A 21,583-nucleotide genomic window follows, 5' to 3' on the forward strand; every position below is an offset into this window, starting at 1 on the left:
TAGATACCAGGTCTGCTTCCTTACTGGCCAGCTACAGTCTGATCCTTCCACTCCACCGCGGGATCGACGGTCCAATGAACAGGTAGAGATAGGACGAGTTGGGCCTAGGTTGGGGGCCACGGCAGGGATGTTCCCGGTGGCTGAAGCTTAATAAATGAATCTCCTGCCGCTTTTTGCTTTTCCGCAGTTCCCGGTTAATTCTGGGTTGGGTTGGTTCTCATGCGAACTGCCTGTTTAGTCTCTAGTCCCTTGCTACCTGCACACTGCTTACTGCAATAACTTAGGTACTAAGGTAAGGAAGTATGAATGTCTACAGCTTATCCAGATACAACAGACTAACACTGACAAAGATTCCGAACTCGGATAAACTGAGCTATGGTTCAAGTAGAGAAAAGAAATGATCGGCAGTTCTCGCTTGTGCTACTATAACTACGTTTGTGCAGGATGCGTGTTCATAGACGAAGACTGAGCACATGGATAGTTGGCTGAAGTGAAAAGCACAGCAAGGAACTTCTACTGGCGGAATGTCATAGTCTTCATTCTCCGTAGTCCGTCCAAACTCCGGACTGAGACAGTCTCGGTCCGTCGGTCTGCTGCCAAGATGATTAATCGGAGATGTGTCTGAGAAAGGTTCGTCTTCCATTGTTCCACCATGTTCCACTGCATGTCTTACTTCCATGTTCCCTGACCATGCGCCGATCATCCTCACTATTACTAAGTAGGTATCTGTTCCTAGTCCAGCAGGAGGCAACCAGTGGCCATAGTCATAGACTCAGCTGCAGATCTGTCCAGATGCAGTGGATATCCTCAAGCTGAACATCGATCTAAATCCCACAAACTTACTTGTGCACCTCAATAAGTATTCGAGTAAAGTAGAACATACCCACATCTTCTACTAGGTCAACAGCTTCACATCTCCATATTCAGGGAAGCCAGGTGAAATGCTTCCTCTCTAGCATAGCCATGGGTTGGGTGTACAATCTCAAAACCCCCGATCCTCACAGCCACGTCCCCCGTGTCATTGCCATCTGCCTGGTTTTCCCCATCGTCGCCTTTCTCGCCGTTCTTTTGCGGCTGTATGTGCGCATCCACACCAAGCGCGCCGGATGGGTCGATGACTATGCCTCGCTGTTCAGTTCCATTCTGGCCATTGCGTATGGCGCGATAGCCATTGCGCGTGAGTCTCCTGCATGACTGGAGCTTCAAGGCTGCAGATGCTAACTAGGCATAGAATCGCGATGGGGACTTGGACTGGACGCCAAATACTTTCCCCAGGCAAACGTGGTACCGTTCAGCAGGGTCCGTCTTGACTGACCTCATCCGATAAAGATTGTACTGACTAAAGCAGATTCAATATGCCGGCGGCCCCGTCTACACGCTGGCCCTGCTAGGCTTCAAAGTCTCGCTGTTGGCCTCGTATCTCCGCATCGGCGGGTTCGTCAAGGCCTACCGCATCGTCATCATCGCCGTCATCGTCGCCTGTGTCTGTAACCAGCTGGCTTTTACTTTCATCTTGTGCTTTGCCTGTCACCCGATAGCCAGGCAGTGGGATATGTCCATCCCGGGCAGCTGCATCGACACCGTTGCATCTTACTACGGTATGTTCTGTTTTCCCGTCAGGTTGTCCCAGACTAACAGCGTACAGCACTCGCAGGTACGAGCATACAATCTCACTTAGCAGACAACGCAAGCAACTAAGAAAACAAAACCAGGAACAAGCCTCGCCTTCGACTGCATCATCATCGCCCTCCCCCTCCCCGTTCTCATAACCCTCCGCCTCCAGAGCCGCCAAAAAGCCGCGCTCGTCGCCGTCTTCGCCCTCGGCTTCTTCGTCACCATCATCCAAATCATCCGCATCTTCACCATCAAGAACCTCAAAACCTATACAGACAGCCAGCCTATCGTCCTCTGGTCCGTTATTGAAATTAGCCTCGGCGTATGTCCCCCACTCTCCCCCTACCCCGACTCCAGTTGTCGCCAGCTACGCTTCACTGTCGCTGCTACGCTCGACACTCGCTAACTGATGGCTAGGTAATAATCTCCTGCATCCCAACCTACGGCCCCCTCTTCCACTCCCTCAAACTAACCTCCACCCGCCGCCGCCACCCCGGCGGATCCCAATCCTACCGCCTGACCTCGTCCTCGAAGCGCCCCACCGGCTATATTCATGGCTCCGGCTCTCGTCCTTTCGATAATAGTATCCCGGGCACAACAATCATCACGTCTACTGCGGTGGAGCGAGAGAGGGAGCGGGTCAAGGTCTCCTCGGACGGGGACTCGGAGGAGCGGATCCTGGCGCCGTGTGCGCATATAAATGGGACTTCGAATTCGAATTCGCATTCGCCTGGGCGGGAAAGTGAGAGTGAGACGACGCTGGCGGAGTTGAAGGGGATGACGGAGAACGGGACGGGGTGCGGGGGGATCCATACGATGACGGAGGTGAGGGTGGAGAGTCATAGTTTGAAGGGCAGCGGGTGGATTGAGTGATTGAGTGGTTGGTGTTTGTTGATACCCATGTATATGAGCCTATATGTATACTCTACACTTTTCTCCGCTAATGACAGTAATCTATTCATTGAATCTACATCTAATTGCATATGGGGTAAACGAAACAGAACAGTTGATATCACAGGCAATACAATCGTATCAGTCATTTTCGTGAGAATCACTTCTTCAACCCCAGCAGGTTGATACTCTTGGGTCGCTCGATGGGCAAGCCCAAGGCTCGGTCCCAGATGAGCTGCACCAATGGTCCCAAGGCACGGCTGACGCCAAAGGTGACGGTGTAGTATAGAGGCTGCTGGAAGCCGTAGTGGTAGAAGAGGACACCGGAGGCGGCGTCGACGTTGGGGTGGGGGTTCTTCGTCTGTGACTTGTCAGTATCGCAGTGGAAAGTATCGCCATGAATAGATGCCATACCTTTCCGTGTTCAGTCAACACAGCAGGCGCAATCTCCGAGTTCTTCTTGACGAGCTGGAACACAGGATTGGCCAGGACGTCGGGCCGGGTTGCAGCAAAGTCCATGAGCGCCTGGAAGCGCGGGTCGGGCTTGCGCAGGACGCCGTGGCCGTAGCCGGGGACGACACGGCCGGACTTGAGCGTGTCCCACAGGTAGTTACGCACGTCGTCGTCGGTGAACTTGGTGCCGATCTTGTCCTGCATGGCCAGGATCCAGCGCAGGACCTCCTGCGCGGCGAGACCGTGCAGCGGACCGGCGAGACCCAGCAGACCCGCGCTGTAGCTGAGGAAGGGGTCGCTGAGTGCGCTGCCAACCAGGTGGGTGGCGTGCGCGGAGACGTTGCCTCCCTCGTGATCGCCGTGCAGCGCCAGGTAGAGACGCAGCAGGTCGTGGAAGTCCTGGTTCTCCTGGCCGCCCTTGCCCAGGAGCTCGGCGAAGTTGTACGACCAGTCCTGGCTGGCGTCCAGGGCCTGCGTGCCGACCTGGTCCACCTCGTCCGGGCGGAAGACCAGCGCCGCGACTCGCGGGATCTTGGCGAGCAGCGAGATGCTGTCGTCAAAGGTGAGCTCCCAGTAGTCGGCCTTGTTGAGGCCCTTTTCGTAGCCCTTGGCGAACTTGGACTCGGTGTTGAGCGCCGCCACGGCAATGGACAGCTGGGTCATGGGGTGCATGGACCGGGGGAAAGACTTGATCAGGTCCAGAATGTGCTGCGGCAGATGGGACTGCTCGGCCAGCTCTCGCGAGAACGCGCGGATTTGGTTGGTCGAGGGGACCTGGCCCGTCAGGAGCAGCCAGAACATGGCCTCGGGGAGCATCTCGGTGCCCGAGGTGCCCTTGGGCAGTTCCTTTTGGCAGTCCTTGATAGTCTTGCCGTGGAAACGAATGCCCTCTTCGGGATCCAGCACCGACCCCTCCCAGAGCATCGACTTGAGACCGCGCATGCCACCGATGACGTTGGCGATCTTGACCTCACCAATCACCTCATCGCTACGTTCCTTGATCTGCTTGAACAGCTCGCGTTTGGCAGGGATCACCTCCTTCAGGGCGGTCTTGAGATCTGGTTCGGCCGTCGAATATCTGCGGGTATTGTTGAGAGCCAAGCGGGCAGTCTAGGGCGAAGACACATGAGTCTTTGGATACGACTGTTGACCAGGTTGGATACTCACCTGAGCCAGCTTGGATGCATGGCGTGTTGATCTCATTGTCATGGCCATTGTGATGAGAGGATATCAAGGGATATTCTGAGTAAATGGCGCGGGGGACGATATGAGAAGAGAGCGAAAGATAAAAGCACAGCGAAACAAGGAGAAAAAGAGCATAGCTCGGCACCTCCGGTTGACCGCGGAGGTACGCAACGGGCAGAAAGCAGATGGCAGGGGGGACTCAGTCAAACCGAGGCAACAAGCGGCTGCATGCGGAGTTGCGGTCGGCGGATCAGCAATGCTCAACACAATTGACATTACCGGTGTTGCACGGCCGATGTTCGGTCCAGTGGTTGATTCATGGGATGCGGATGAAGTAACTGATCCTAGGATAATTCCATTGAAGATCTATTTACAAGATTCTAGATAGTTTTATCCATTTCGATGTTGACAGACAGAGGCAGTTCATACAACGGTCGGTTATCACATGAGGGGTTCGGGTATTCGTGGGTCTGGGGTAGGAGTACACAATCCCTCCATATTGTACTGACTCTACCACGTTCGATCTTTTCTGAAATGGACTGCTAAAAAGAAGAGCTATCAACACGAAATGAGAGATACAAATTGTAGGCCTCCTCTTCCACCGTATGCTGTCAGCAACATGATTGAGCACTTTGTCCTGTTACCGCGACGCGGGGAGTCCCGATTAGGAAAGGCCAAGACCCGGGGTAGCTTATGCCTGAGGCAGCAGGCATTCAGGCCAGGCACCAACTTGCTGCTCAGCCTTACTGTGGCGTAGAGTTTCCTCAGCCACACGCCACATGATCAGATGAACAAATCACCGCCCGCATGTGCTGGCGGTGAGCTCTGATTGGCCATGCCCCCCTGAAATCGCCTCAGGCAGAAATTTTCATCCGCTGGGACGAATTTTTTCTTGTTGATAAAGCGAGATAGTGGAGACCCCTCCATCATCCATCATCAGCCTTGAATTTTCAAGTCTACTGTTTCTCTTCTTTGTTGTTGATTTTCTTTCTTCTTCTCATATACCCTTGACTTTGTCTTTTTTCTTAGACGGTCTGTCCTTGGGGKAAGGACGTTAATTTCATCCACCAGCTTACCAACTTATATACCCTCCCCTTAATCGCTCGTTTTCCCCGCCGTCGCCTCGAAGATAATCCTGCCGGCCTGACTTGAAGAGACTAAGAAGCACACTTTTTTTTCCCCTTTTGACACTCTCCACTCTTCTCCTCAAGTCTCATGATAATGCCTCACTCCGAGATGTCCGCACCTATTGCCCTCTCGAAAACTCCCTCGGGAGTACCTCCCACCGTCGAGGAGGTTTCCTCGCTTACGAATACAATCTTTACGGCTGAGACCTCGCAACAGTCTCTCGATGCTGCCTACGGCCTGACCAACCTTCTCATCCAGAGCGTCGGAGCGTTTGGTCTTCAAAGATACAACATCCTTCCTGAAATCAAAAAGGCTGCCACCGATAAGAAGAGCGGTGCCCGTCGTGAGAGCGCCATGTTGATCATCGGTGCCCTGTTCGAGCGCTTCCCTCGCGAGCACCCCCTCAGCGAAGTCGTCTTCCTTCTTCAGGATGGCGGTGTCCTGAACCTCGCCCTCGACGCTTTGGCTGACAAGGGTGCCGTTGTGCGCGATGCTGCTCAGTACGCCATCGACGCCCTCTTCGATTGCTTGAAACCAGAATCGTTGGTCAACGCTCTCATCCCCTCCCTCTCGGCCTATCTCAACAAGAGCTCTGGTAAATGGCAGGGGTTCGTCGGTGCCTATGCTCTTTTAGAAAAGATGGCCGTCAAGGCGCAGATTGGTACGGGAACCATGGAGGAGGAGCGCCAGAAGGATCTTCTGCGCAGCGCCATGGGCAAGACTCTCAAGGAGTTGATTCCCCTGGTTGAGTCCGGAATGCACGACCTCAAGAACGAAGTGGCCAAGCAGGCCAGCAAGACCATGACCGCCCTCACCACTCTGCTTGATAACGACGATGTCGCTCCTCGCATTCCCCTCCTGATCAAGACCATGGAGCAGCCTTCCGAACAGACTTTGCAGAATGCTATCCACGCCCTGTCTCAGACCACTTTCGTCGCCATCGTCACCTCGCCCGTCCTCGCCCTCTTGACCCCTCTGCTCGAACGTTCCCTGAATGCACCCACGACGCCCCAGGAGACCCTGCGCCGCACTGTGGTGGTGGTGGAGAACTTGACCAAATTGGTCCATGACCCGGCGGAAGCACGCACCTTCTTACCCAAACTCAAGCCCGGTGTCCAGGCGGTCAAGGACCGCGCTTCGCTGCCTGAAGTCAGAGAACTCGCGACCCGTGCCATGAATGTCATCGACAAAGCTATGGGTGACAGCAGCCTGGCGGCCGGCTCCGTGGCGAAGACGACCGCTGAAGAGGTTCTCGCTGTGCTCGAGGCCAAGATAAAGGAGAACGGTGGCCTTGCAGTGCCCAGCGAGCACACCCTCTTCGAGCTCGGCAAGAGCTACATCGCCGAGATGGTGCGCGAGGATGTCAATGCCAGAATGCACGATCGCATTCCTGCCTGTGTTGGCCCTTATCTTCGTGGATTCCTCCAGGATGACAAGCACGAGGCTGTCGCTTCTGCCGTCCAGGAGCACTTCGTCGAAGAAGACCACCGCAAGTTCGGCAAGCCCGTTCCCGACGACCCCAACGAGGTTGAGATTGTCAACGCCAACTTCTCCCTCGCTTACGGAGGAATGCTGCTGCTCTCTCACACGAACCTTCGCCTTCTCAAGGGTCACCGCTACGGTCTCTGTGGTCGGAACGGTGCCGGCAAGTCCACCCTCATGCGCAGTATTGCCAATGAGAAGCTAGAGGGATTCCCTCCTCAGGACGTTGTCCGCACCTGTTTCGTCGAGCACAATCAGGGCGAAGACGCAGATCTGAGCATCATCGAATATGTCTCCAAGGATCCCAAGATTGCCGAAGCCGGACAAGAGCACATTAGCCGCGTCCTCCTCGAATTCGGCTTCACCGATGGCCCCGAGGGAAGACAGAACCAGCGTGTCGGCTCCCTCTCTGGTGGTTGGAAGATGAAGCTGGCTCTGGCCCGTGCTATGCTCATGAAGGCCGACGTGTTGCTCCTGGACGAACCGACTAACCATCTGGACGTTGCCAATGTCAAGTGGCTGCAGGAGTATCTGAAGCAGCACACCGATATCACCAGTCTTATTGTCAGTCACGATTCTGGATTCTTGGACGAGGTCTGCACCGACATCTACCACTATGAGGGAAAGAAGCTGGTCCACTATAAGGGCAACCTGGCCGCTTTTGTCAAGCAGAAGCCTGAAGCCAAGAGCTACTACACCTTGTCCTCTAGCATGGTGCAGTTCAAGTTCCCTGCCCCCGGTATCCTTTCCGGCATCAAGTCCAACACTCGCTCGATCCTTCGTATGACCAACTGCTCTTATACCTACCCCGGCGCTAGCAAGCCGTCTCTGGTTGACGCTTCCCTCTCGCTGACACTGTCGTCCCGCGTCGCCATCATTGGTGGCAACGGTGCTGGTAAATCGACTTTCATCAAGATGTTGACGGGTGAGACGATCCCCCAGACCGGAAAAGTTGAGAAGCACCCGAACCTTCGTATCGGATACATCAAGCAGCACGCTCTGGAGCACGTTGAAATGCACCTCGAGAAGACTCCCAGCCAATATCTGCAATGGCGTTATGCCAACGGAGACGACCGCGAAGTCTTCCTCAAGCAGACCCGAATTCTGACGGACCAGGACAAGGCGCAGATGGAGAAGCCGGTCGACCTGGGCGATGGCCGGGGACCTCGCCGCATCGAAGCCATCATGGGTCGTCAGAAGTGGAAGAAGACCTTCCAGTACGAAATTAAATGGGTCGGCCTGCTTCCCAAGCACAACACCATGATCTCGCGTGAGACCCTGACCGAGCTTGGCTTCTTCAAGCTGGTCCAGGAGTTTGACGATCATGAAGCCTCCCGTGAGGGTCTCGGTTTCCGAGTCCTTGACCCCAAGGCGATCTCAAAACACTTTGAGGATATCGGTCTGGATCCCGAGATTGCCAACCACAACCAGATCTCCGGTCTCTCTGGTGGTCAAAAGGTCAAGGTTGTGTTGGCAGGTGCCATGTGGAACAACCCGCACTTGCTGGTGTTGGACGAGCCGACCAACTTCTTGGACCGTGACTCTCTCGGTGGTCTGGCTGTGGCCATCCGTGACTTCAAGGGAGGTGTCGTCATGATTTCCCACAACGAGGAGTTCGTGGGTGCCCTGTGCCCCGAGCAGTTGCACATCGCCGATGGTCGCATTGTTGCCCGGACCAGTAACTCCGTGGCTCTCGACCGCTTCGAGGACAGTGCCGCCAGTTCTCCTCAGCCCGGCAGCACCGTCGCCAACTCGGCTGCGACGAGCGCCGCTCCCTCGGCCGTCAACTCTGGCGCCGAAGATCAAGGCGAACTGAAGTTCAAGGCCAGAAAGAAGAAGAAGTTGACTCGTGCGCAGCTGAAGGAGCGCGAGGCGCGCCGTAGATTGCGTCACCTTGAATGGTATGTTCCTCCTTATCTTTTCACGTTCTGCAGACTGCTAACTCCACATAGGTTGCAATCTCCCAAGGGTACCCCCAAGCCCCTGGACACTGACGACGAAGCTGAATAGACCTTTTGCTTTTTCTTTTTTTCTAAAAGTGCATCTTTCTAATGCATATGAGCGTTATGATTACTTGGCATGCCTTGCTATAGACGGTCTGGTGTTATTATGTTTTGAATAATACATTGTTAGTACATAGAGAACATAACATGACTTCGACGCCTATATTTCATCATCTGTTTTCATGTCGGTATTGCATTAGTCGTACTTACTCGTCTGGCGCTCATAGCTTCCACAGCAAGAAGCTTACAATTCGGCCCCATCAGAATAGTCCTGTCATGTAAGCGGATGAGCTTATAAATATAGTCTAAACTCTATATAGACTTGTACAAGTATCTAGAAATCAACCAATATATTCTTCTTAGAACTGTCTAGGGTGGCTCATCTAAAGTAAGTCAGTCCTCTCGTAATATTTAGTCATTTCTCCTGGTTATTAAATACATGAAAGCTCAGCAGTTCTTGTGCTGCAATAGGGGTTGAATACTTTGTCATTGGTATGCCATATTAGGCAATTCGTCAACTTCCCAGCATCTCAGCTATCTATTTCATAACAATCATAATCTCTCGCACTGTTTCTTTTACATATGAAAAGCATGCCATTTCAAATCGAGTAAAAAAGATTGCCAGCAGTGCGTAATGCATCTCCAATACAGAAGATACAGCTCTCCTCTGATTGGCTGGTAGCTTCTCCCCGTTCCACCGCGTCGGCTTCGTCATTTTATCCATCGACAGCGATTGCTCCTGTCCTTTACCTGTCTATCGGCATCTTCGGTGTCTCTCTCTCTCTCTCTCTTTTCAGATAGAGACATCTCTCTAATCAATGCCATCCCTACCCTAACCCGGCATGGCTCCCCCGGATTCCACCCACGGCGGAAGCTTCAGGGACCACCTCAAAACCACAGGCCGAAGCTCAACGTCCAAGGGCAAACAACGCTACGCACCACTCCACGAAGCCATCCCCGAGGAAATCTCCTCATTCCGCTCTCCCTCCGAATTTGCCGATGCCGACACGGACTCGGACTCCGACCTCCAGAAATCAGGCACCTACAAGCTCCGCCCGATCGACCGCTACGGCTCCCACCATTCTTCCGCATTCATCCCCACCCTCCGCGATGACGGCGGCGTCGAGACGTACCTCGATAGCATCACAGAAGCAGAGCAGGAGCTCCTCTCCGCGTCGAAACAGTATGATTTCAGTGACGACTCGGATGACTTCGACTCGGACGAGGAGGCCACACTCAGGTACAAGTTGAAGGAGAGGCTGAGGCGGCGGCGCGCGAGGCTCGAGGCGTGGACGCCGGTCAAGTACGCTCGGATCTGGTGGCGGACGCTGGTCGCTGTTATCTTTACGTTGGCGGTGGTGGTGTGGGGGTTTTTGAGTTTTGCACTGTCGCATAGGCAGGAGCCGAAGGTTTGGGTGAGTACTGTAGCATCCTTTTTCCTGAGGCCGGGGGCTGATTGTCTAGCCGATGTTACCGCCTGATTCGTGGTTTCCGTCTCCGGAGGGAGGGACGCTCAAGCATTGGGAGGAGAGTTATCAAAAGGCGCAGAGCTTGGTCCAGAAGATGACGCTTATCGAAAAGGTCAACATCACAACTGGGATTGGCTGGCAGATGGGAATGTGTGTTGGAAACACTGGTACGTTGGTTGACTGTGACTATGGATTTCATGCTGATTGCTCAGGCCCGGCGGATATTGTTAAATTCCCCTCGTTGTGCTTACAGGACGGCCCTCAAGGATTACGCTTTTCTGACCATGTGTCTGCCTTTCCGGCGGGTATTACAACGGGATCTACGTGGAATCGAGAGCTCATGCGCGAGCGCGGCGTCGCCATGGGGCGAGAGGCTCGGTTGAAAGGAGTGAATGTCCTCTTGGGCCCGTCGATGGGCCCCCTGGGGATGATGCCTGCGGGAGGGCGCAATTGGGAAGGTTTCGGCTCTGACCCTGTGCTTCAAGGTGTGGCTGCGGCGGAAACCATCCGAGGTATTCAGAGCAACGGGGTCATGGCGACGGCGAAGCATTTCTTGATGAATGAGCAGGAACATTTCCGGCAGCCCTTTGAGTGGGGGATTCCGACCGCTTTATCGTCCAATGTGGGCGATCGTGTCCTGCACGAAGTCTTTGCGTGGCCGTTTGCCGAGAGTATTCGAGCCGACGTTGCTAGCGTAATGTGCTCTTATCAAATGGTGAACAACAGCCACGCCTGCGAAAACAGCAAACTGTTGAACGGGATCCTTAAGGATGAACTGGGGTTTCAAGGGTTCGTGCAGTCCGACTGGCTGGCCCAGCGGTCTGGCATCAACAGCGCCCTTGGGGGCCTCGACATGAGCATGCCTGGAGACGGTCTGCACTGGATGGACGGCAAGTCCCTCTGGGGTAGTGAACTGACAAGAGCAGTGCTCAACACGTCTGTTCCTGTGGAGCGACTCAATGACATGGCCACTCGGATTGTGGCTGCGTGGTATCATCTGGGGCAGGATGCCTGGGAACGTCCGCCACCCGAGGGCAACGGCGGCCCCAATTTTTCTTCATGGACCAACGACGAGGTTGGGTGGTTGCATACGGGAAGCAACGACGAGTCCTATGCTGTGGTGAACCAGTACGTTGACGTCCAGGGCACCGGGCCGGAGGCGCATAGCATTATTGCGAGAAAGGTTGCGGCGGAAGGGACAGTGCTGCTGAAGAACGTAGATCACACACTTCCGCTGTCGCGCAACGCCTCGAGTCCATCCGGAGGCGTTCTCCGCATTGGTATCTATGGTGATGACGCCGGACCGGCCTCGGGGCCAAATGCTTGCCCTGACCGGGGATGCAACCAGGGCACCCTGGCTACCGGCTGGGGCAGTGGAACCGTGGAGTTCCCGTACCTTGTCAGCCCTATTGAGGCGTTGGAATCTGCATGGTCGACGGAAGTAGAGAGCACCACGTACCTGCGCAACGCCATCATGCCAGCGGACACGGTTGACAAAGATCTGTGCCTGGTTTTTGTGAATGCAGACTCAGGGGAAGGGTATATTTCTGCAGGCGGAATTCACGGCGACCGAAACGATCTCTTTTTGCAGAAAGGAGGCGATACACTGGTCCACAGCGTGGCGAGCAACTGTGGTGGCGGACAGGGGAAGACAGTGGTTGTCATCCACGCGGTCGGTCCGGTCGTGATGGAGTCATGGATCGATCTCCCTGGCGTGCATGCTGCCCTGCTCGCCAACCTGCCTGGACAGGAGAGCGGAAATGCATTGATGGACGTGCTGTTTGGCGACGTGGATGCCAGTGGACGATTGCCGTATACAATCGGGAAGAGTCTGGAGGACTACGGGCCTGGCGCGCAGGTGTTATACGAGCCCAATGCACCGGTGCCGCAGGTGGACTTTTTGGACGCTCTGTACGTCGATTACCGGCATTTTGACCGGCATAACATCACGCCGCGCTTCGAATTCGGATTCGGGCTGTCCTATACTACATTTGAACTGTCGGATCTCAGCGTCAGCCCGCTGCAGAGAAAATCGCGGACTCCACCCCCGCGGCCTGCAGACGCCGTGGCTCCACCCGTGTACGATGCCAGCCTCCCGGATCCTGCATCGGCGTTATTCCCAGCTGGGTTCCAGCCAATCTTCCAGTACATCTACCCCTATCTTTCAAATCTTGATGGAACGGCGCCTCGCAACTATTCATTCTACCCCAAGGGCTACAACGAGACACAAAGTCCATCGCCGGCGGGAGGTGGCGCAGGTGGCCATCCCGCGTTATACGAGGAGATGGTACGTGTAAAGGTGCAGCTGAGCAATACTGGGGATCGCAAGGGACAAGAGGTAGTCCAGGTCTATGTATCCTTTCCGCCCGACGTGACCGAAGAGGGCGACTGGGTGGAGGTAGACTCTGACGTAGAGAAGAAGCCCGTGGAGAAACAGACGGAGCGGGTGAAAATCGAGTTTCCTCAGCGGGTTCTGCGGAACTTTACCAAGGTCGAGCTGGAGCCTAGTGAGCGACGCGAGGTGCAGATGACGCTCAGCCGGAAGGATCTGAGTTACTGGAGCACGCGCGAGCAGAACTGGGTGATGCCCGAAGGCAAATTCCAGATCTGGGTGGGACGCAGTTCGCGCGATCTGCCATTGATGGGGGAGTATTGAGTTTGCCTTACTGTATCTATAGACTAATTCTTGTACATAGATGTGGGACATAATAGATCAAGCAATGCCACAGCAGGCAGCATCCGACAAATATAGAATTTGTTCCAAGGAATCAGGCCGCCTCTTGTCACCATGAGCTCGCAGAGTGGATCTGTGGCTGCGCCGAATCTTCCAGCTCGACGGTGAGCTTTCGGCAGCGCAAGGCTATTGACTGGACCCTGAGGGTCTATTATTGACTGTCGGCCAATGACAGGAGCTGCAGAACGTGAAGCTCTTCTATTTGACCAGAAGGGTACTCAACCCGAGACACGGAGTGGAGTAACCGTCGATCATCGGCATCATCGGCCATGTCATTGCTGGATGAATTTTTCTTTGCCGTACGGCATCCCCTGCCAAAGTAACCTGCCCATCAGTGCCTGTAAGAGAATGAGCAAGGGTACGTCAACGACGTAGCATGATCAGCCGTCCCTCTGTTTCAAGGGTATTAACCGTCGGAGCCACCGGTAGAAATCCAGAAGGAGACAGACCCGGGATCGTCAGGGCCAAGTGGAGATGGGCGCTCGAGATGCCTTATGGGGCAAGGCTTTTGTCTTGCCTGAAAGAAATAGATAAGGGATGATGAAAATGGAGGGTTGCTGGTCAGAGCTGGTTTTTCGTCAGCTAGTGCTGGCAGATCAGGTATATAAACCTCTCCCTCTCCATATCTGATCCATCAACCCGTTCTCATTATCATTGTATAGCTACAGTACAAGTACATACAATTACCAAAAATGAAGATCCCAGCTCTTTTCTCCCTCCTCACCCTGGCCTCTGCCGTCAGCATCCCCGTCCGCAACAATGCCCACAGCCACAACTACCGCAGCAGCAACGGCACCAGCAAATTCTCCGTCATGTCCGCTCGCTCCGGCTCGCCCGTCCACCTCCTGCCATTGAACGCTGCCCACGGCAGCTTCTGGCTCGGCGAGTCCCCCTCCACCTACTGCCCTGAGTCCGTCGAGGAAGTCGGCGGCTGCCCCCCTGGCACAACCACCCGGTTCGCCGGCGAGACTGCCTTGGTACGTCCCATTCCTATGTCCACTTGTCCTAGACATACTAACGAACCCAGGACGTCGCCGTCCCCGGCGGCCAGCGCATCTACGTCGACCCCCGCGGCGCCCTGCGCTTCACCACCCCTCACTCGGCCTACATCCCCGCCGGCTCCTCCACCGGTCCCTTCGTGTACACCCCCGGCACGCCCTTCGGACACTTCGCGTACCAGGGCCAGGGCGCCGACGGGTTCGTCGCTTGCCCCAAGAGCAATGGCACCGCCACGCACTGGCAGGTGTATGCGGCTGTTGCGAACGTCACGGGCGGTGCGGAATGCCTTGGTTTTGATGCCCTTGCCGTGCCTTCGAATGATACTCAGGCTGCCGCTTGGGAGTATATCTAAATTCGGGTACTTGACATGACTGGACTGAATGTATGCTAGACTAGGATAGATGGACTGGACGGAATGGTCGTGGTCGTTGGAATAGAGTCAACTTTGACATGGACTATAGTTGACCAAAACTTTTCCTTGCGGCTGTGCTGCATATGAATGAAAGAGTTGCATGATCTCGTCTGTCTTCGTAGGTATAGCCTTAGGTCTCTGGATCAAGCTTGCTCCTGTAACCATTGCCTGCCCGATGTAGTGGATAAACTGCACCATGCATCTTGTATCCTTAGTATATCCTACAACCCTCTAGCCCACAGACTATTATTATTGATATGTTAATTAAGCTAATATCTAGGGTTGCACATCTTTGTATATAGGTATACGGGACCCTCATCTTCCTTTCTAAGGCGCTCGCTCATTATCGACTGAAAATAACCACAGGAGCGTCCAACGACTCAACCGGTATCTATCAGCTCACTTCTTTGCTTTCTGGGAATATAGACATCTAGACAGAGAATAAGAAGAAGAGGAGGAGGAGGAGGAGGAGGAGGAGGAGGAGGAGGAGGAGGAGGAGGTCTCTACGGTATCTTGGCAGCTACAACTACGAGGTTGCAACATCATCTTCATCAATTAGGGTTCTGCATTGCAACACCTGTGGATATTTCCTCATGGGGTTCCATATCATTCGCTACATCTACGAGCCTAAGGCACATATTGATCAGTAATGGGAATATCCTGTCGAAAAACTCAATTCATTGCCGTAATCCAAACGCATCGATAGCAGTCAAGCAAGTCACAATACCAAACCAGCAATGTCGCAGTAACTCAACAAAACCAAACCAACTGCAACAAATAGACCAGCATACCAAAGCAAGAAAACATACCTATCAATCAACCCCCAATCGCCCTACTCTCATCTCTTCAACCGACCTGCAATCTAGTCAGCATCCCCACTCACTCAAGTAACCACCTACCTACCGAAACCCAAGCGCAGGCTTATACCCAGCCTGCCCATCACTCGTATACATATACCTCTCGATCCGTCTCTGCATATCACTAATCGCTGCACCCATCAGCACCTGCACATCCAACAGATCAGCACTGCAATCAAAATCATACCAGATGCCTCCCGCAAAGGTGCGGTCCCAGGCCGGGGTGAGCGTGGCCTGGCCGCGGGCGACGCACTCGATCATGGCGCCGAGGAGGGAGTAACTGTTCTGGAACAGGCCGGTGACGGGGCAGAAGACCCACCAGGTGCGTTGGCCCGGGAGGTTGGGTCTGTACCCCGCTTCGTAGGTAAGACAGTCGTCGATGGGGATGTGGCGGGGGGCGGAGGGGTCGTAGTAATCTGTGGCTTGCTGGTTGGACATCTTGATGTTATCTGTTCTTGGTGTTGTCCTTACCCTGGTGCTTGAGTGAAGAAATAGAACTGTTGAGCAGAAAGGGCGAGAAGCTGTGGAGGTTTGCAATTGGAGTTGTGACTGCGTACTTCGAACAGGCAGAGCAAGAGAAGAGAGAAGAGCAGGGTATCCAGAGGATGATGGTGGTGAAGAAAGTCCATCTTGAGGAGATTTCTCACGAAATTTATATCCATCGCGAGCAGAGAAATGAGACACAATCTGTCGATATCAGACATCTCAGCACTCATACATCACGACAACACGGCAATGTCTTGTAGAGAGACATCTTGCCTTGAAAGGACGAAGATGGATGTCCTAGACATCAACCAAGAGAATCGGAGACACGGAAATGGCATAGGTAGAGAAGCTGCCTGAAGAGATGTCTTACCGAAGAACTGACCGAGACATCATGTCAAGGCATTGTCTTTGAGTCGATTCTGCGGCGAGGGAACAGCCGAGATGCAGGACAAAGAAAGGGAATCGATGAAGGACAGAATCGAGACTTGCACAATGGCATTGTGATACAAAGAATCTCGACTGGTGACTACGTTGAGAATGACAATGGTCAATTGCTTGTCCATTGTCTTGGAATCAATACAAGTAGATATCATGTCCGATAGCAGTAAAGTGATTTCTTGCGTGCATCTGCTGCTACGATGTCTGGCACAATGTCAGAACAGCCTTCGCAGTCTCTAGTATACCGTCCAACTATACCTTTTTGGTCTAGGGATATATCTGACATGGAACTCAACTATTTGGGAGGTGACACAGAATGCGTGCTCGCCTACGTCTAATAATCCTGTCTAGATCTAGAAGGTAACTCTGAAATTACTGACAATGTATTGATGCTAAAATGTACAGTACAGGGGAATCATCAATCATCAATCTGACATCCAACGCTCACAATTTCGACGCAGTACCTGGGGTCGAAATCTCATTGTACAACAGGCTGGTAAGGAAGTCCGCATAGTCCTCACCCGTCACCTGACCGGCAAAGTAACGGGCCGCCAGCTGGTACTTGTTGCCCTTGGGGGCCTTGGCGGCCAGGCTGTCGGCCTGCTCCTGGAGCAGACGCAGAGCGTAGGCCTTGTCGATCTTCTTGCCCTCGGAGCTAGTGACCTGGTGGTGCACCCACTGCCAGAGCTGAGACCGGGACACTTCGGCGGTAGCGGCGTCCTCCTACTCCCGGTTAGTTGTCGCACAAATGAAAGGAAAGTAAAAGTGAGAGAAACATACCATCAGATAGTTGATCGGGATGCAGCCAACACCGCGGAGCCAGCCCTCCATGTAGGAAAGACCGATGTTCAAATTCTTGCGGATACCATCTTCGGTGATCTTGCCAGGGACGTTGGTGTTGAGCAGATCGTTGGCGGTGATGTTGACGTCCTCCCGGCGGACGAACAGCTGGTTAGGGGTAGGCATGTACTTGTTGAAGACCTCGGAGGCAATGGCGGCGAGAGCGGGGTGAGCAACCCAGGTACCGTCGTGGCCGGCGCGCACCTCACGCAGCTTGTCGGCGCGCACGTTCTCCATGGCCTTGTCGTTGGCGGCGGCGTTGTCCTTGATGGGGATCTGAGCAGCCATACCACCCTGCAATTGTCAGCTTTTTCTCGGTTGATCAGGCGCAGCGAGGCTTACCATAGCGTGAACACCACGACGGTGGCAAGTCTTGATGAGCAGCTTCACATAGGATTCCATGAAAGGCACAGTCATGGTGACGTCGGAGCGGTCGGGAAGGACAAAGTTGGGGTGCTTGCGGAACTTCTTGATGAAGGAGAAGATGTAATCCCAGCGGCCGCAGTTGAGACCGGAGCTGTGGTCACGCAGTTCATAGATAATCTGCGCATGTTAGTACAAGTGGCACATGAGCTAGCTGTAGAGTATCGTGGACTCACCTCATCCATCTCAAAAGCAGCAGTGATGGTCTCAATCAGGACAGTAGCACGGATGGTTCCGCGGGGCATGCCAATGTAGTCCTGAGCGAGATTGAAGACGTCATTCCAGAGTCTGGCCTCGAGGTGGGACTCCATCTTGGGGAGGTAGAAGTAAGGACCGTAGCCGCGAGCAACCAGCTCCTTGGCGTTGTGGAAGAAGTAGAGACCGAAATCGAACAAGCTGCCGGAGATAGGCTCGCCATCAACGGTAAAGTGCTTCTCGTCAAGGTGCCAGCCTCGAGCACGAGCGATCAGGGTGGGAAGGGTGCGGTCTGTGCGGAGCTTGTACTCCTTGTTTCCTTGCTTGAAGTCGACCTGACGGCGGATAGCATCGTACAAGTTGACTTGGCCGTTGATCATGTTCGACCAGGTGGGGGCACTCGAGTCTATGCCTGTCAGTTTGTCTTCCAAATGCAGCCAAATGCAAGTGACGTACCCTCGAAATCCGCCATGTAAGTCCAGACATCTGCATTCAGAGCATTGACGACCATCTTGCGGTCCGTGGGACCAGTAATCTCCACGCGACGGTCAACCAGACCGGGAGCGGGAGGAGCACCCTTCCAGGCGTCATTTTCACGAATGTGCTTGGTCTCGGGGAGGAAGTCAGGCAGATGGCCCTTGTCAATCTCGGCCTGGCGATCGATACGGCGCTGCAGGAGGGCTTTGCGGGTAGGGTTGAAGGTGCGGTGGAGGATGGCGAGGAAAGCGCAAGCTTCCTTGGTGAGGATCTTGCGATGCTCGTTGTGCACGGCGCCCAGGATGGCGACATCCTTGAGCTGTACTTCGATTTGGCTCATGTTGATACTGTCTTTTCGAAGATCAATGGCTAAGGATTATGTGATGGATGAAGAGAAGTCACCCAAATAAAGTTCAAGAAGAAGAAGAAAAGGGATCAAAGCACGGCGCTGCGCCTAGACGACAATATATAGAAGGACGCATGCATAGTTCCTTCGGAAGTAAGTACGGAGACTACGTCAGAACGATGAACAGCCGCGGCCCATTGGAAGTTTGGACCAACTATGGGCGAAGAACGGAAACCTTGCAGGTCACCCATGTCCATTCCAGTCATCCAGCCGTAATCGGTAAGTTATCCTCATGATATGGGGAAGCGTTCTTCAGGGAAACTGTGGAAAACAATCCTATCACTGATGGACGACAGCCAGTCATCGTGCATATCCAGCGCTGGATGAGCGGAAGTTGACCTTTTTGGACAATATCACATGACTTTTCCGCGGACATTGCTTGCACTAAGCCCAAACAGGACATATAAATTACCAGTTATCTTACTAGCGCGTATCGATCTTTCGGCCGACTCCCCGCGTCCAGCCTGAGGTGTCCTTTGCTTCCCCTCACCCGGCGGCCGCCGCAGACCGATCGATATCGGCAGGGGTTGATTATCATCCACTGCTAATACTATTACTATATAATCATTGAACGCATCGAGACCAACTGCTCGTGGACTATGAACGGATGAATTTCTCGGCCGTTTCGGTGCACCGTCAATACCGTGAATACGGACTAACAGATGGTTACTAAAGGTATCAACTCCAGATCAAAATAGATCAACCGAGGGATTGTCCGCATGCCCGAGATCTCCCTGGCCGTTGAAGCCGCGGTCCAACGTCAGGATGATCTAGGCCTGAACCCTGCCTCTGCGTTTCGGCCTCGTTGCTGCCTCAGGCTGCCTGCCCGACTTGTCCCGATCAAGTTATTCTTCCAACAGGACTGTTACTATCAATACGACCATCAACACCAACATTCTACAGACATATTAGGAATATCAATACCAAGAATACAATCTATTTTCCGACCGAATACTGACTATTATATCAAACTGTTATATCTAGAGATTGTTGACATTGCGACCTTGAGTGTTGGCGTGCGGCATGTGAAGATGGTCGACCGCATGTGATACTCTGTAGCTCCAGAACAGAAGTTCTAGCTTCCGGGCCACATTCCGATTTGATATACGCTCGGGATCAAACGGGGTATCTGTTTCAGACTGATTGATAAGAGTCAAATGGAGTGTCTATCACGCTTTACTTCATACTCTCTGCATGGTATCAATCAACGCACAACACTCGCTGAGACATCAACTCCAAGATACAGCATAATCAGGCGAAAAGGCTATAAGTGATATATACAACCGCCGTTGGACCGTAGTGGCATCAACTCGTTAGACCGTCTCAATGTATCGTCGCACCTCCCTGTCAACTGCGTTAGCATAATCCCAGTCGTCATGCATGCGGAGAACACAAACCAGTCAGTCACCGCTTCCTCCCACAGGTGCACCTCGTGCTCTCGCGTCCCCCCAAAGTGATCCACGAATTTATCGCCAAATACCTCTCGTGCAACGCTGTCCTTGCGCATGAATGCAACCGTCGCTTCCTTCAATGTTTTGGCCAGTCGAACGCCCTGATCGCTGGCACCACCCATGTCCTCACCTTTAGACAGAGGCGGGACAGGAATTTCCAGCTTCTTCTCGACGCCGCGCCAACCCAACGCGACGATAGCGGCTAGGACAAAGTGCGGGTTCGCGTCAGCTCCCGGCACGCGCACCTCGAATCGAGTTGCTTTCGCGCTGGCTGTAGGCGGGGTGATTAGCCGGATGGAAGCGGCCCGGTGCTCCAGACCCCAGGATACGGTGACCGGGGCCCAGAAGTTCTCCACCAGTCGCTTGTATGAGTTGATCGTCGGTGCTAAAAGAGGCATGATGTCCGGAAGGCCTGTTAGAATACCTGCCAAGAAGTGTCTTCCCAGGTCGGAGAGGTGCGCTACGTCTGGATAGGGCGGGGATGGATCAGGGGTCGGGCGGAGGAAAGCATTCCTTCCGTCTTCCGTAACTAGCGAGATATGCATGTGTCCGCTATTGCCAGGCAAACCTTCGCGTGGCTTTGCCATGAATGCTGGCGTAATGCCATGTTTGGCGCCGATGGACTTGACCACGTATCTGAAAGGTCAGCAGTCGCTAAAGCTTCGTATGCACCGACCCAACGACTCACTTGAATAACCCAGCTTTGTCTGCCATTTCCTTCACTTCCCCGAATTGTAATGCCTGAACGCGTCAGCCATGCACTGCTCAACGGCGAAGGACAACTCACTGCCTCAAATACACCGGGCCCGCTTTCCGTGTGCCATCCCTCAATCTCGCAGTTGAACTGCTCGCATGCGTCAAATATACCGTAGTAGTAATCCTGGTTGTGTATGGGCCGAGTAAGACTGTATCCGAACATACCCTCCGTCAGCGCAGGCAACGCTTCGACAGGGTTCTTTTGGAGGAAGGCAGCGGTCGCGGAGGCATTCCGTTCGGGTGTGGGGTAATCGCCTGGTGCGCGGAATTGATAGAATTCATACTCCGCTGAATATCAATCAGTAAGCATGTCAAATATAATAGGGACTCAAGCAGAGCAATCCAACGCACCCCCGGCCATAGCACGGTATCCCGCTCCCTCCACCTTACTGAGCGCCGTCTTCAGTAGCCCCCGCGGACAGGCACAAACAGGCTCCCTGGTCTCCGGATCGAAAAAGCTGACAAGAAAGAACGGAATATCGTTCTCCCAGGGGATTCGACGAAAACTGCTCAGATCAGGCACCGCGACGAGATCCTGGTATCCATTCTCCTTATTACTGATCGCGAGCTCTTTAAAGTATGTCCGGTCGTGCATGTCCCAGCCAAAGATCACCGAGCAGAATCCGAACCCGTCAGCGGCGATGGAGAGGAATTTCTTCTTGGAGATGAGCTTGCCGCGCAGCTGGCCGTCCACGTCGACACCCGCCAGCTTGACCTTGGTGTCATTTTTGAGGATCTCCGCGACGTTCTCTAGAGTCACTTCGCAGGAGGATGTGGACGCGGACATGGTGATTTGAGGGGAGTTCCTGGGACGGTGAGTTGAGTCTGTGAACGCTACTACGGGCGGGGAATGAACTCACGAGCGTGGTAGCAGGGGGGTTGGA

General features: G+C 53.8%; 8 protein-coding genes across 8 annotated transcripts; 4 read left to right on the top strand and 4 right to left on the bottom strand.

Moving 5' to 3' along the window:
* Window positions 1-963: 963 nt before the first annotated feature.
* Window positions 964-2,487, top strand: Asppvi_008985 (putative integral membrane protein (Pth11); the record flags this gene model as incomplete). Its single annotated transcript, XM_043304847.1, has 6 exons — window positions 964-1,177; window positions 1,232-1,299; window positions 1,349-1,598; window positions 1,646-1,654; window positions 1,713-1,936; window positions 2,032-2,487. The coding sequence occupies 6 exons, from the start codon at window positions 964-966 to the stop codon at window positions 2,485-2,487; spliced, it is 1,221 nt and encodes a 406-aa protein (XP_043160782.1).
* A 178-nt stretch (window positions 2,488-2,665) lies between these two features.
* Window positions 2,666-4,173, bottom strand: mcsA (putative citrate synthase Cit1; the record flags this gene model as incomplete). The annotated part of the gene is made up of 3 exons (XM_043304848.1): window positions 2,666-2,866; window positions 2,920-4,068; window positions 4,126-4,173. The coding sequence occupies 3 exons, from the start codon at window positions 4,171-4,173 to the stop codon at window positions 2,666-2,668; spliced, it is 1,398 nt and encodes a 465-aa protein (XP_043160783.1).
* Window positions 4,174-5,364: 1,191 nt separating this feature from the next.
* Window positions 5,365-8,763, top strand: Asppvi_008987 (putative mRNA-nucleus export ATPase (Elf1); the record flags this gene model as incomplete). The annotated part of the gene is made up of 1 exon (XM_043304849.1): window positions 5,365-8,763. One exon carries the CDS (start codon window positions 5,365-5,367, stop codon window positions 8,761-8,763), a length of 3,399 nt encoding a protein of 1,132 aa, XP_043160784.1.
* Window positions 8,764-9,598: 835 nt separating this feature from the next.
* Window positions 9,599-12,881, top strand: Asppvi_008988 (beta-glucosidase; the record flags this gene model as incomplete). The annotated part of the gene is made up of 3 exons (XM_043304850.1): window positions 9,599-10,171; window positions 10,221-10,392; window positions 10,438-12,881. 3 exons carry the CDS (start codon window positions 9,599-9,601, stop codon window positions 12,879-12,881), a joined length of 3,189 nt encoding a protein of 1,062 aa, XP_043160785.1.
* A 770-nt stretch (window positions 12,882-13,651) lies between these two features.
* On the top strand, window positions 13,652-14,310 carry Asppvi_008989 (putative IgE-binding protein; the record flags this gene model as incomplete). Its single annotated transcript, XM_043304851.1, has 2 exons — window positions 13,652-13,936; window positions 13,987-14,310. The coding sequence occupies 2 exons, from the start codon at window positions 13,652-13,654 to the stop codon at window positions 14,308-14,310; spliced, it is 609 nt and encodes a 202-aa protein (XP_043160786.1).
* An 872-nt stretch (window positions 14,311-15,182) lies between these two features.
* On the bottom strand, window positions 15,183-15,665 carry Asppvi_008990 (uncharacterized protein; the record flags this gene model as incomplete). Its single annotated transcript, XM_043304852.1, has 2 exons — window positions 15,183-15,225; window positions 15,274-15,665. 2 exons carry the CDS (start codon window positions 15,663-15,665, stop codon window positions 15,183-15,185), a joined length of 435 nt encoding a protein of 144 aa, XP_043160787.1.
* A 930-nt stretch (window positions 15,666-16,595) lies between these two features.
* On the bottom strand, window positions 16,596-18,426 carry Asppvi_008991 (malate synthase; the record flags this gene model as incomplete). The annotated part of the gene is made up of 5 exons (XM_043304853.1): window positions 16,596-16,874; window positions 16,932-17,285; window positions 17,334-17,534; window positions 17,591-18,015; window positions 18,066-18,426. The coding sequence occupies 5 exons, from the start codon at window positions 18,424-18,426 to the stop codon at window positions 16,596-16,598; spliced, it is 1,620 nt and encodes a 539-aa protein (XP_043160788.1).
* Window positions 18,427-19,805: 1,379 nt separating this feature from the next.
* Asppvi_008992 (glutamine synthetase family protein) lies at window positions 19,806-21,486 on the bottom strand (the record flags this gene model as incomplete). Its single annotated transcript, XM_043304854.1, has 5 exons — window positions 19,806-19,836; window positions 19,890-20,579; window positions 20,632-20,684; window positions 20,731-20,987; window positions 21,051-21,486. 5 exons carry the CDS (start codon window positions 21,484-21,486, stop codon window positions 19,806-19,808), a joined length of 1,467 nt encoding a protein of 488 aa, XP_043160789.1.
* Window positions 21,487-21,583: the final 97 nt, after the last annotated feature.

The sequence above is a fragment of the Aspergillus pseudoviridinutans genome, assembly GCF_018340605.1.
Source record: "Aspergillus pseudoviridinutans IFM 55266 DNA, scaffold_6, whole genome shotgun sequence".
Classification (NCBI taxonomy): domain Eukaryota; kingdom Fungi; phylum Ascomycota; class Eurotiomycetes; order Eurotiales; family Aspergillaceae; genus Aspergillus; species Aspergillus pseudoviridinutans.